The sequence below is a fragment of the Rhipicephalus microplus genome, chromosome 7 (genome assembly GCF_043290135.1).
Source record: "Rhipicephalus microplus isolate Deutch F79 chromosome 7, USDA_Rmic, whole genome shotgun sequence".
In the NCBI taxonomy this organism is placed as follows: domain Eukaryota; kingdom Metazoa; phylum Arthropoda; class Arachnida; order Ixodida; family Ixodidae; genus Rhipicephalus; species Rhipicephalus microplus.
The window spans coordinates 78,600,532-78,615,919 of NC_134706.1; the positions used below are offsets into that span (position 1 = coordinate 78,600,532).

The 15,388-nt window shown below is 45.3% G+C and overlaps 1 protein-coding gene across 1 annotated transcript; it reads right to left on the reverse strand.

Moving 5' to 3' along the window:
* Positions 1-757: 757 nt before the first annotated feature.
* LOC142767799 (uncharacterized) lies at positions 758-13,848 on the reverse strand. Its single transcript, XM_075870043.1, has 2 exons — positions 13,031-13,848; positions 758-767 (listed from the first exon to the last, which is right to left on the reverse strand). Exons 1-2 carry the CDS (start codon positions 13,846-13,848, stop codon positions 758-760), a joined length of 828 nt encoding a protein of 275 aa, XP_075726158.1.
* Positions 13,849-15,388: the final 1,540 nt, after the last annotated feature.

A 15,388-nucleotide genomic window follows, 5' to 3' on the forward strand; every position in this document is an offset into this window, starting at 1 on the left:
CTTCATTTTTAAAATGAAGTTAGCAGCTGGACTTGCTCGCAACAGAAAAATACCGTCGACGCAAGCCACGTTAACACCTTAAATTAGCGTCCTTTTGGACTAGTCGCTAACTATTCCTATACGTTAAAGATTTGAAACACCTGCACCTTAGTCACATGACTTTTCAATATGTCTGTGTATTGTGCGCATTCCAAAAAAGTATAAAAACTGTTTTCCATTTACCAGCTGGCTACAAAAAAAGAATAAAAAATAGGTGTTGTCGAGCGAAAACAGAAAAATCACAGCATATCCACGGAGTGAATGATGATGCCTGGGGTGAAGTGTTTATCCTTCCTTCTATCTGTGCTTCAGCCCATGTGTCCGTGCATGCGTCCGTCTGTCAAACATATCCACGGAGCACAGCATAGCACGGAAGTATGAATGATTCGTTCTACTCATCATCATTCATGATGAGTGAGGCTAAGCGTACGCCTGTCTTTCTGTTCTTTCTTCCGTCCGTACGTGCATCTGTTCGTCTGTCCGTCCATCCGTCTGTCTGTCATTCACACTATCGCCACTTGCTGAGTGAGTCATACAACCAGGTGCTTACGAACCGGTCACAGACATGCAGGGAAGAACCCACGGCTGTAGAAGCTTCGCCCCTAAAACTGCGATTGCGTATCATATTTTCACATATTGTTTTTGAATTATTCAATAGCTACCTTATTTACAGACCACTTCCTGCAACGCAGAGGACATTGTCCGTTGTTTTCATCCCTTACACCGTACTGCAAACAACAGATTGGCAAAAAATTGTTAAAGATATATCATACTATTCGGTGATCTACATGTGGGTTACACGGAATCAAATCATGGCTCGCACGCAGACATTAACTGTAAAATTAGGTTTAGCGTGTTTTCAAAAAAATTATATGGTAAATTAGCCATTTCAAAGCGTTCATTGACATCGGTAAAATGCAGCGACCACGCGGCTTTACATCAATGAGCAAGGAAATTGCATTTATTACACAGCAATTTTTGATGTGACAGCTTTATTTTTACAATAACTTTATTATACTTCATAAACAAGCGTTATAACTCACTGAAAGTTAACCGCAGCTCATTGTATATCTTCCGCTTCCACTGGTTCCTGTTGTTTCAAGCTGGCGCGGGCTTTACTTGTGCATAACTTGACGTCAACATTTTTTTTAGAGACCCTTTCTATTGCAGGCATGCCTGCACGCTGCACTTAACCCGTTTGATTCAATATACAGTTACAGCTTTGAGAGGGGACATCAGAGTGAACAGGTTGTCTGCTCAGGGTGTGATTATTTTCAAGTTCTCTTCACAAGATATGAGCGAGCTCATAACCTCACTGCTCGGATAACACAAGCTCTCGCCATCCTGAACGTACTCCATCAGTGCAGTTAAATATGCGTGTTCATGACTCGCCAAGCCCTTCATTGCAGCCCTGCACTGCCCACAATCCGTTTTCTTCAACATTCCGTACACAAGAAATTCACCTATATGGTGCAAAATGCTGCCTTCTATTGAACTCAAGGATTCCATAAGAAAATTTTTTCTGTCATCTATTTCCTCTTCAGCATCTTCACGACACTCTATTGTTCTAAAGGAAATTGTGTCAACCGGGTACTGTGAGTCATATTTTTCATAACCTGAGTTCGCCGGCACGTGCAAAAACTGGCTGATGCATAGAAGCTTTAAAGTGAATTTCATGTCGTAGGCGTTAGGAAAGGGCACACGGATGGGCGCTTAGACGGACCGACGCGCGGATGAACGCAGGAATGGACGAACGGACGGACACACAGACGCACAGATGGACGCATGGATGCACGAACTGACCCAGGGACAGATGAACGGACGCACGAACTAACGCAGGGACGGAGAAAAGCATGAACAGACTGATGGGTGTTACGCCCAACTCATCATCATTTACTCCGTGTATATGCTGTGACACCGTTTTAATTGACATGTAATGCAATGCAACTGGCTACTATGACTACGACGACACGCAACATGCGACCCAGGGCGTAAAGGTATTTCCCCCTAAAAGAAATAGTTGAAGGCGCCGGCGGCAACAAGCGCACAACGTAGGCACACATATTCGCGCTAATGCAGCTTGTGTACAAGAAGCGATTCAGAACAATGCATTTTGGCGATCCCAAATCAACCAGTTAAATATGCATGTACACAGCATGCAAATGAACGTGTGTGGCACCCGGTGCACTGGTGATTGCAATTAATCCCGATCGGAATCAAATTTCTCATCAGCGATTGGCGCCCTTCTGCAGCTGGTGTAAATAGTCAATCACATCAAGCTTTAGAGCGATTGAAAGTGCCCGTGTGACAGTGCTTATGTGTCACATAACAGACAGCACATTTGTAATTACTAAGCAAGAGCAAGTTAGTTACGCCCTTGGCAGTAACCCGACTGGGAATATATACGCAGCGCGAAATAAACTACCAAGTATGGAGGTCTCTGCAGAATCTGTCGCGATCACAATCTCGCCACCTGTTTTCACTAATTCAAAATTTGAAGTATACCTGATAAATTCTCTAAAGAAACGGAAATGCGGCTTTTGCCGTAATCGAAACGCGTCTCGAGTATTCTAGTTATTTTGAACAATCAATATTTCTGTCTAACTATGCACCCTCATCACATCGGGCGCTAGTAAAGATTGAGAGTCTCGAAACATGTCAAGTTCTCACAGTGTCATTCTAAGACACTCGGTGTAACAGCTTTAGAAATTGAACTACTATGTTAACCTCTGGGAGTTTTACTAATTATTACTCATCAGGGTGTACGTAATTGCATTTTATCTGCGGTCAATCATATTTATTCTTACATAAACAGGTAAAGGTTCCTGAAAAATTTCCTCCCACTTTTTTTGTTGGTTGTAACTGCAATTTTTTAACCTCCTTGGTTGTAATTATTTTTATCAGAAAACAATAATACTTTCGACGTTCCTCTCGCAATGCGTCACATCGATCGCGCCATCGGATATGGTAATGCTTTCACCGGTAGCAGCTGGATGCATTCATAAATATCAGACTGCGGTAAAAGAACACAATGATTATGCGAAGGTACAATTCAACTGATCCTACTTTTTGTAGACACGCAAAAAAACAGCAAGAAGGAAAAGATGGACTCTTGCGATGAGAAAAATTCCTAAACGCGGTTGTGTGACGTTTCAAAAAGAGGATTTGTCTTCTTCAAGGCTTGAACTCTAGCTTGAAGGCTTAAAGCTACAGGTTCTAACACCTTGAAGGCTTCAACTCTAGTCTTGAAAGCTTGAAAGGTAGCCTTGAAGAAGACAAGTGCACCTGTCGCCGCGTTTCGAGCGGACAATGCCTGTTTATGTCTTATTTTTGTGTTTCTTTACAGCCACTTGGAATATATGCCTAAAACAAGTTCATTCAATATACTTGTACATTGCGCAATAAAGGACCATTCCGCACTGACCGAGCAGAGACCATTCGTTCCCGCATTTAAAGGCGTCCAGCATCTTAATCACAATGTTAAAATACCATGCGAACAATTACGTTCACCAAAAAAAGCCCATTGTCCCCCGTGGAACCCCCAAGTTTGCAAGAATCAGAAAAGACCTCCGTGTGCTCAGAGAAAGCAACGCGTGATGTGGGAGCAAGCAAAACTGCCGTCTTTCGTTTATCTTTCCTATTTCTTTTCGGTCGCTTCTGTCTCAGAAAAATACGAGACTCGCGGGCAGAGTTCTCTATCGCGACCGCCGCCCTACTGCAGCTCATGAATATGCAGCCCTGTCGCGCCCACGCCGGCTTCGCGAGTCGGAACACATCCAACCGAGGCTCGGCCGGTCGACCCTTTGACAGTGTTTACGGTGTCGGCCTGCTTCAACTTCGGCTAAGCGAGACTTTCTCGGAAGCCTCATTTCTGGTAAGGACGTACTCCATTTCTGTCTCTCTCGTTAGTTGCGTAGCAGCTGTTTTTTGGGGCGGGTTAATTACCTAATTGTAACGTTGTTACCACCAGACATTTATTTTGTCTTCTAGACAAAGAGAAGCTGCATGAGACAGTACAGTTATAGCACTGTTCCAAGTTGTTGTAGAAAACAGGGATCAGTAGCAGTAGCGTCACCGTACGCGAAAACGCGGCGCTCGAAGGCGCGACAGTAACATACGTGTTTCAATGAACCGTTATCCCACTTACGGTCAGCGCAAGAAAGTGAACCACGAAAGGAAGACTCACGGTGCACCTAACAACTGAGCACCTGAAACATACAAGGAGTTCTGTGAACGCATGCAGACGAAATGATTACATAAGCAGACAGGTTGTATTAATGACGCGCTTTCAGGAAAGCTACCTAAGCAGCAAGTGACGTGACCGAGGGTTTCGCGACACATCAATCACCTGCTTTGTTGATAAAAAGCACTAATTTCTTGCGCAGCCCAGTCCCTGAACTTATATTTCACTGTCGTATCACTGAACGACGGTACGCAGCCGTATTTACTGCAATGCAAAGAAAAATTAGAGCATGGTTGTCCCTTTACAGAAGCTTTGTGATTAATAAGCTCATATTTATGCAATGTCCCATCTGTCCAACAACACGCTTTTCACACGACAGCGGGATGTTGTACACAACGACGGCGCAATCGGTGAAAATTTTTTGACCCTGTGTTTAACCTGCAAGAACCCTCGCTTCGCTTCTCAGCGGCAAGACCAATTGGTGCTGGAAACAAGACAATTGTATCAACAAGTACTACAGAAAGGACATGATGCCCCGCCATGGTGGTCTAGTGGCTAAGGTACTCGGCTGCTGATCCGCAGGTCACGGGATCAAATTCATGCTGCGGCGGCTGCATTTTAGATGGAGGCGGAAATGTTGTAGGCCCATGTACTAAGATTTAGGTGCACGTTAAAGAACCCCAGGTGGTCGAAATTTCCGAAGCCCTCTACTACGGCGTTCTCATGATCATAGGGTCGTTTTTGGGACGCTAAACCACACACATCAATTATCAATCAATCAGAAAGGACAATATGTAACCTTTCAATGGTTACCAGGCCACTGCGGGATCATCAATAACCAGCATGCTGACAATGCAGCAAAGAACGCTCATGAAAATGGCATGATGGATTCCATTCCACTGTCAAGAAACGACGCAGCTGCAATTATTAATACGCTCGCGCACTATGTCACCAGGTTTCTGTGGAACACGCCCAAATTTCTACAGACCCGTCTTCAATGTCTGGACGCATACCTACGACTTTCAATTCCATCTGGGTTATCGAGATATTAGACAACCATTCTTTTCCGTATGCTGCTTGGGGTGTCTTACACGAACACCTTTGCTTGCCGCATCGAATGGACAGACAATGGTGCGTGTGATCCTTGAGGTGCTGACGAAACCATCGAACACATTTTGCGTCAGTGCCCTCAGTTCAAGTGTCACAGACAGTCCATGTCAGCAGTGTTTGCACACCTTGACGACCAGCCAATTCCGCAAAATTAGTTTCGGAATACCGGAAAGATCGAGCTTCACGACTAAAAGCGACCAAGGCCCTCCTGAAGTTTCTTCGATCGACCCACTTCGTCGAACGTTTGTGACGTTTTAGTGTGTTCTTGTGTTTTCGCTTCTGTCCAGCTCTCTTTCACTCATTCACTTTTTCTTACTTCTCTGTCTCCTATTTCCCCTTCTCCAGTGCAGGGTAGCAAGCCAGACACTTGATTTCAGACACACCCCCCCCCCTGCCTTTCTTCATACCATATCTTTCTCTCTCTCTCTCTCTCGCACCTCAGTTAAGATGAATTACCACTCGCCCAGCAGTTCTTGTTTCTCAAGAACCGTTATCCAATGATTCTTGTTCTCCACATGGCGCGCTTGTTGACTATCAGTCCTTCATGATAATGCAATCTGATCCCTTATCGTTTCCACATCTTGCTTCTGCCAGGATGCGAAAGCACGACCATACTTTTGTCCTGCATTAACTGAAGTGCTGCAGTGCTAAATACGAGGCTAAAGGTTTGAATCCCGCCACGGAGGAAAGAAAAACTTACATGCGATGAAAATTCGGTGAAAAATGAAATAGCAGCTCAGACAGACTGTCCCTTTCAGCCTCGGTGTTTACAAATGGAGATGGCCGCTCAGTGTTCGTACTTGTACAATCCTCTAGTTGGGCAGCTGGCAATCATTTAACTTTACTATGCTGTGTATTTCTGCAGATTATCACTTTGCTGGATGCACTTCCATGTTCGACGCTTCTTCAACGTGACGTAGTCCAAGACCCACGTGAAAAGTATTTTTTTCTTCGCTGGAAACAAATACCATCAAAACACAAACTGTGGATGTGTTTCGGGCCTAGTAGTGGATTCTGTTTATACAAGTACTGAAGCTGACTGATGGCAGAATAATTAGATAATTAGATACACACTCATTAACATAAGATGACAAAACTCACACAAAACTGCGCTTTCCTTCATTTGATGATTGATTGATTGATTGATTGATTGATTGATTGATTGATTGATTGATTGATTGATTGATTGATCTGTATGGTGTAACGTCCCAAAACCATCATATGATTTTGAAAGACGCCGTAGTGGAGGGCTCCAGAAATTTCGACCACCCGGAGTTCTTTAACTTCCACCCAAATCTGAGCACACGGGCCTACAGTATTTTCGCCTCCACCGAAAATGCAGCCAGCGCAGCCGGGATTCGATCCCGCGACCTGCAGGTCAGCAGCCGAGTACCTTACCCACTATACCACCGTCAACACTGTAGCAGCCAGTCAACACCATAGCACAGTCAACAGAAGCACAGTGAACACTGTAGCAGCCAAAGTTAGCGATGACATCGACTGCATCACATCCGTTGGCTTGCAAAACGTGAAGTCATCTAGGCAGTCTTGCGAATAATTTTCGCAAGCCAGGCAGCATTTTAAGGCAATCTTTAAAATTAACTTGGAAACAATCAGCGCATCTCTGAAGCCTGTGATTTGGCATAAGTGACAAAAATGGCCAACTGAACGTACCCAGCGAATTTCATTGAGATCCGTTCACCCTGAAATATCGCTGGAGTAGGCCTTTAACAATACTTTTAGTTGTTACCTTCATGTGTTTTTGTCAATGTGTACTACATTCATATGAGTGGGCTTGGCGGAGGTGGGCAGGGGGGGGGGGCTCTCACTTTTAGTCATCCAAGATTGGGAGGCACAAAACCTGCCCCATGCAACGACTCAGTAGTAAGCGGAGGGGGCGCTGCGATTAACATTCGCCCCCTAGTGGCATGCTGGGGAACCTTAGACATGCCTATAGCTATATAGTGCCTAAGTATAGAACGCATTGCTCGGCTAGCTAGTTTACACCGGTCAAATTAAGGGACATTGGACAAGACAGTAATGGTTGTTCTGTTTATTCATTTTGCTATTTGTCAAAAAAGCACACTGGCTTATTATTTTTGTTGTATAAGAGCACCCATGATTCTTGACTGCGTCGAGAGCAGGCACCGTTTTATTGAAATCGATGATGCCCACTCGCCCACCTAATAGATGCCAGTCTCTATTGGCCCGGTGGAAGGGCCAGCGCTTAATCGGAGCTTAATCGGAGGTTACGCAAACGCATATCTCAGCTGAACAAGACCATGATGGATCACTGCCGCATCCTTTCAGAACAGCAGTGGGACGAAATTTGTAATTCGATTGATGGTCAAGTTCGAAATGCCAAAACGTGGAAATTACTCAAACACCTCGTCAATGAAACCAACACCCGCACAAATCAGCGTCATTTGATCGTGAAGATGCTTCATCAGGCTAAACGGACAGTGTCACCGGAAGATGTTATCAAGAACGTCGTGGAAAAATATCTCCCGCTTCCCATGGGCCCTGTGACCCCTCACCCTGATTATTCTGGCAGCGACAACACTAACTTAGACGCCGACTTCTCTGTTGAAGATGTGCGCCGAGCTCTCCATTAGCTCAATGGCTGCTCAGCCCCTGGCCCCGATGGCATCACCAACAAGCTCCTACGCAACCTGGACGATTCCTCCGTCACTTACCTCACCGACACTATCAACGAGATATGGAAAAAGGGTGGAATACCCGATGCTTGGAAACCAGCTCACACGGTTCTCATACCCAAACCGGGAAAGGCGCCGATCCTAGATAACTTACGCCCCATATCTCTCACGTCGTGCGTGGGCAAAGTGGCTGAGCACGTCGTCCTCAACAGGGTTGGTCGATACCTCGAAGATAACGACTGCATTCCGCACCACATGATTGGCTTCCGACCAGAGTTATCCACTCAAGACGCCATGTTACTCCTGAAGCATCAAATTCTAGATGGCGGAAACACTCGGGACACTCGTGCAATACTCGGTCTCGATTTATAAAAGGCTTTCGATACGATAACGCACTCGTCAATCTTGAAAGCGATCGCAGCCTTCGGCCTAGCTCATCGATTTTACTACTTTATCCGCTCTTTTCTCACTCGACGCAGAGCCGTCCTCCGCGTAGGAGAGCTAGTGTCGGAATAAGTGGAGCTCGGACAGCGGGGCACTCCTCAGGGATCCGTCCTCTCGCCCACGCTCTTCAACCTCGTGATGATCGGGCCTTCCGAACGACTTTCAAAAATAGACGGCCTAAATCACACTATCTATGCGGATGATGTAACCATATGGTGCTCCACAGGGTCAGATGCCCTATTGGAAAAAAACGAATTGTGGGCATGGTGTAAACCACCACTCACCATTATAGTGGATTAATGTAGTGGGTGAATGGTGGGAAACGCCCACCATGGCGCATGGTGGGATATGGTGGGTGCTGCAGTGCCGGCAACGCTTGAGCGCGAAATGGCGTCAGAATCACCGTGACGAGCTGCCACAAAAAAACAAGGTGCCTCGGAGGATCGAACGTGCAACCTGTGGCTTTCCACTCGGAAACACTAACCACTTTTTTTTCATGGTATTTATTAAAGTACTTGGGCAATAAAAACAAAGTCAAGCAAACAAAAGTACAATCAAATCACGAAAGTAAGCGTTCAAGCGTAACTCATAAACACTAAATGGCTAATACAGCGCGAGTTCCTCACATGGAGAGTTCTTCACATCATGTTATACAAACAAAAAAGGGGTGAGGTCAAACAGTTCTCTAAGACGGAGTACCAGTCCGGTCTAAAGTCTAGCTCGTCGTAAATGTTTTTTAGGTGGATAGCCATTTGAATTAAGTGTGCGCTTGAAGAGGTGGTGGTCTCTGCATTGCGGTCTTGCATTCGTGTCTTCCACAAGCTGTGCAAACCCATGAGGAAAAATATATCATATGGTATTTCATCAAGCGTTGCTGGTAGAAGATAACGTACTGTGTGACAATTAATGACGAAACGTTTTTTTCAGTGCTCGCTGAAGGAGATCCCAAAATAGTATGGCATCTTTGCAGCTAGCAAAGCATCGTTCAATCGTTTCCGGCACATGACATAGACGGCAGTTAACAGACGGAATGAAAATACCTTTTTCTTTCTAACCATGTGTTTACCGCCAATGTTTCAGAGTGGAGTTTATAGAAGAATGTTTTTTGAATTCGGTGGAATGTACATTTTGTGCACTCGCTTTAACACATCGTGACCTGGAAGATTGGAGTACAGTGAACGGTACAATGGAGGTGGGAAGAGTGTACTCAGTAGGTCCTTATACAGCACCTTGCGCGATACTGTGTACAGGTATTCTACAGAAAAGCGAGCTTTAAGGAACTAAACTGCGAGGTAAACTTCCTGCATGAATCCCCACAAGCATGGGCGTTCGGAGAAGTTGGATGAAACAATTAAATCTGGTAAGGAATCAACAAGTGTAACCTGCAAGAAGGAACAAATTACAGGATGGGAATTGTCTCGAAAAAAGAAGAATCGGGACACTATTTGCCATAGATAAAGGTGTTTTAGTCCTAACCCACCCTCACTAACTGGCTTGAATATATTATCACGACGCATGGGCTCAAAAGTCGAAGACCATATGAAAGTAGCGAAAATCCGATGAAAGCGTTGTATATAGAATCTTGCGCAATGAATAAGTTGCAATACATGGTAAAGCTTTGTCGCTAAGAAAGTATTGCAAGCTTCAGCTCTCCCAAATATCGAAAGTCGATAGGGAACAAATGTCTGGGCCTGTCGTTCAAGCTTAGGGACGCGTTCCTTACAGTAATGCGCACTGAATCTATATGCATGCAATGATACACCGAGGTATGTTGGAGGAGTTCTTGTCCAATTAATCCCTGCAAAGTGGTTCGGTGTGCTACCCCACAAGCCAAAGCACTGTCCTAAACTTTTAGAGGCATTTAAACGAGCTCCTGATACTACGCCAAACTTTTCAATAGTATATACCACATTTTCGACACTTTGTTTATCTGTGCAAAAGAATGCGACATCGTCTGCATAAGCCAATACTTTAACCTCACTGCCTAATATTCTAAAGCCACGAATGCAACTCGACTGTATTATGCTTAAGCACAGTGGTTCTAGATAAAGTGCAAATAAAAGAGGTGACATCGGGCATCCCTGTTTTACAGAAGAGTGAATAGAAACTGGCTTGGAGAGTTGACCATTAACTATCAGACGAGTTGAGCATTCATTATAGCATAATTTAACGCCTTTAAGAACAACTTTGCCAACATTAGCTTGTTCGAGAAGAGAAAAAAGGAAGGAAGGACGAACACGATCAAAAGCTTTTGCAAGGTCTACCTGTAGCATTACAAGATGTTTTTGAGAACCATGACAGTATTGAAGCACTGTTCGAGTGACATGTACATCGGTTTGTATGGATCGACCTCTGATCTCACATGTCTGATGAGACCCAATGAGGATCGACATAGCCAATTGCAACCTATTTGCTAATACTTTTGCGAAAATTTTGTAGTCCACGTTTGACAGCGATATTGGTCTGTAGCCCTCGACGAAGCGAAGTTTTTCCTTGTCAGTTGTTTTCGGTATTAACACAGTGTGACTTTTGCAAAAAGATTGTGGGAGTGTATCCATGTCACAACTCATCTGAAAAATATTCAGCAATATAGGAGCAAGTGTTTTCTTGAAAGCTTTGTAAAATTTGACTGAGATGTCATCAGGGCCTGGTGTTTTCAATAAAGGCAAGTTGTCGATTGCTTGCTCGATTTCCTGTATAGTAATGGGCCCATTAATGACTGCACAATCATTGTCCTTCAAGGGGTTCACAAGAGAAACAAAACTAGCATTGAGGTGAGCGTCGAGATCATCAGGGGAAGAGCTAAATAAGCTGTTATAGTACGTTTCGAACGCCAAAGTAATGTATCCGTTATCTTTTATGAGCACATCGTTAAAGTACAAGTCTGGAATAACTTTAGAAGTCGCATGGCGTTGCTCATCAAGTAAAGCTTGGCGCGTTGGTTGCTCAGAATTTAAAGTGCGCTGGTTCCGAGATCTAATACGTGCCCCTTGGTAGCGAGCAGCATCATATCTCTATAGTTGGCACTTAATATTCTCAATGTCTTTGATGTACTTTCCCGGCATTTAGCATCCCATCTCATAAAGATTGCAAAGACTTTTAACAAGTATCTTTTCATCATTCTATCTATAGAAAGACTTAACAGCCCCAATTTCTGAAGCTATAGCATGAACTTCTTGTTTAAAAACTCCCAAGCAACGAAGATATGAAACCTCATCGGAAAAGATTACCTCAATGCCATCTGGACGCGATTCATGAATTCCTGATTACAGAGGAGCTTCGCATTCATTTTCCAAAGGGCCCACTGGGGACGGAATTGTTTGTGACGATTTTCACCAATTTGCGCTATGACAATACAATGATCTGAGAATGATACAGCTTCGGTGCTGCAGGAAATTTTACGAGATAGGAGTGATGAGGACACGTAAATCCGGTCAAGGCGTGCATGAGAACTGCCTTGTACTCTTGTATATGCTGTTGCCCGATTCGAGACCCCGATGTCAATTAGTCCTGCATTATCTACAATACCGGATAAAAGCTCACCACTCCTCTCTCTCTTTCCAGACGATTTATAACGATCAATAGCTTCACATACGCAGTTGAAATCTCCCATAAGTACCGTGCATATGTCGACGTTAATTAAATTACGCACTTTTTCAAATAACTTAAGTCGTTTCGGAACATCATTAAACGTATATAGATTGATAATTCTTCATGGCACTCCTTGCAACTAAATATCACAGCATATATACCTGCCCTCTTCATAAACACACTATTGCAGAATGCTGAACAGGGTAGGCTTTTTCTCAGAAACAACCAACAGCCCACAAATAAACATTTAGCATGTGAGACACACACATTAAACTGAGACAGAAAAGGCCGCAGGGCCTTCTCGGTCTCTTCCTCGCTCTCGATCTTTGTCTCTTGGATGGCGACAAAGTCGAGACGCTTCCGATTGAGAAGTCTACGGAGCTGTGCTTGTTTCTGCGAAGACCTAAGGCCGCGTACGTTCAAGGTGGCAAATATGAGTCGCTCAGACTGCGCCATGGTGACTACCTTCCAATTCGCTTATCGTCCCACTTGATCAGTCCCAAGAGTTGGCGCTGAGGCTTCCCGTGAACCCCCACCAGGCCTCCTAGATCGGGATCGGCGACACTTCCCCTTTGGCATGGACTTTCGGCGACGGCGTGACTCCCTAGTCACTGTCGCTGGGTTTTGCTTTGCTTGAATCCGAGCGGACAATGCGCGACGTTTCAGTATTGCTGCATCCGTAGAGATCTGCATATCATCTTCCGACACTGCACCATGATGAAAAAGCTGCGGCGGAGCTGCAGCGCAAGCAGGTGATGAACTTTCTGCGGCATCCAGCCCAGAGTCTCTATCTTGTACTGGTGGTTCTTCGGCATCTTTATGGGTCAGCGCAACAGCACTCTTCATAGGAACTCATACTTGTGCAAGGGGTTGTGCGGAGTCATTTTGGGTATGCTGCTTGCATGATTCACTTGGCTCTTTGCACGCAGAAGTTTCAACTGTGTCAACAGCGAGTGACTTTCTTTCCTCTTCTGGATTCCTTGTGGTAGAGCCTGCAGCATATAACATTGATGGAGTATCTCCCATTGCGTCCAAAACCTCGGTGGCATCCATAATATGCTCTTGTAGGTTATCATCTGGCTGTTTTGTGTGCTGTCGCAGCTTGTTGGCGTATGTCATAACACAATCTTCGGCCGAATGACCGAAGCGTCGACAGTTGTCACAGCGAGGGGTCCTGCAGTTTCGACGGATGTGTCCAACCTTACTGCACCGAAGGCAAAGTGGTGGGCGGCCAGGTATCAGGACGAGGCTTTGCACTCCGCAGACAACAAGAATATGAGGAATATCCGCCATGCGAACTTCATCGGCAAGGGACAAAACAACATCTCTATTTAGCGTCCGCATTTGTTCCATGTCCGCTACTTTCCAGCTTTCTTGTGATATTGTCTTGACCTTCCCAAAAGCTTGCAGTACCTCGCACACATAGGCGTCCTCCAAGCGCTCAGGAAGCCACATAAGCTTCAACTTTACTTCCGTGGGCTCCGGGTCTATAACGAGGCATCGACGACTTTTGACGAAAAATTCGCCTCTTGTGACCAACTTTGTTTTCGTCAGCGTTGACTTGCATGTGACCATCCAAACATGAGACATTTGAAATTGACCTATGGAGCTTATTTCCTTCAAGTCAATGATGTCCCGAAGAGCATCTCTAAAATCTTGAGCCCGGTAGGGGCGACCAGCTAAGTCCGCATGCAGAAAAACAGAGTCCACAACAAGCTTACCGGTGGGAAGGCGAGGAAGTACAACACGGTAGTCATTGCCGCTGGCTGAAGCCTGAGCAGCACCTCGGCCCATGGCCGATAAATCCTTCGAAGCGGAAAACATGAAAAACGCGTCCGTTCAGAACGTCGTCTTCGTCTTCCTCCTGCTAACCACTGCGCCACACCAACATGATGTTGGTTGTGTGTTAAATAGTTAGTTGTCATACAAATTTACTGTTCAACTTCAGTTATGTTTGTCGTGTACAGGACATAGACGCAATCTGCACCTGCTACTAAAAATTGCACATTTATTAAACACAAGCAACTGCTGCCTGTAACGATTGCCAGTGTGTTAATGGCACCCGTGCTATTTTTTTTTTTTACAATTCACAACTGCAAGAAAAAAAAAACAAGTGGACTGGGGAGCACCAACAGTTTACCGGCGGGGTCTGCCAAGTTTAATATCCGCTTCGCGCTCGTTCTAGAGGGCGACATCTGCTCACGCTTTATGACGCTTCTAGGCTCATGTCATAGATACGCCCGCCTAATTTATTTGATTGAGTATTGGGATGCTTTTCGCGCAATGTAGAAGGCGGTCGTGCCAGCGCAATGCTGTAGCTCTTTCGCTAAAGCAACAACTACATAACGGCTTGGCCAAAACGCATGCAGTGTGCCAGAAACATTACGCTATCATATTGGTTCCCCAAGCATACGAATTGCCACGTCTGAGTTCTCGCACAAAAGCTAGAGAAGTGCCGGCGAGTGCGACCAGCGGCATGTTTGTTGCTTCTTGAGCGGACACCATACACAATGAAAAATGCTTCATTTAGGTTAATTGATGCCATGGCTGCGCTGTATTGTTATTCTTAATCGTCGAAATCGTGTACTCTGAAACCTGGAAGCACGGATACCACAATCGTACGGGCTCGGTCGGTAGGCCTAACCTTTGGTGGAAATCATGCTGGTAGAACATGTAGTGTACAGATTCCAGCTTGTTACACTATATATGTAAATTGCCCGCCATTCTAAGGTTACCCATCATCTGCTTACTGCTTCCCAGCATTATCGCAATGGTAGGCAGAGCTTCTCAGCTTGGTACACCATGTGGCCCACCATAACAAGCAGCATCCCTCATCTGCTTAGTGCTTCCCAGCATTATCGCTTCCCAGCATTATCGCAATGGTGGGAAGAGTTTCTCAGCTCGGTACACCATGCTGCACCACCATAATAAGCACCACCCACCACATGCTTAGGGCTTCCCAGCATTATCGCAATGGTGGGCAGAGTCTCCCATTATTGCCCAACCTGCAAGAAGTGTTTATAGCCTCGACTTCATTGAGTCCGCCCTGCAAGAGGCTATCGACACCGCCGAGTCTTACCTCGACCACACCGGTCTCAGGTGCTCACCTGCGAAGTCGGAGCTGTTGATATATTTGCCCAAACGCCGGGATGCCAAGCCCAAAGGGTGGAAACCTACGGCGGAACGCAATATCACCCTCTACACCAGAGATGGTCGTACTGTACCCAGGGTAGACACCATCAAGGTCCTCGGCATGATCATCGAGTCCCGCGGAACCAACACCCAAACAGTACACAAGCTCAGGACTAAGACTGAGAATGCCATACGACTCGTACGTAGAGTAGCCAACAGGCACCATGGCCTC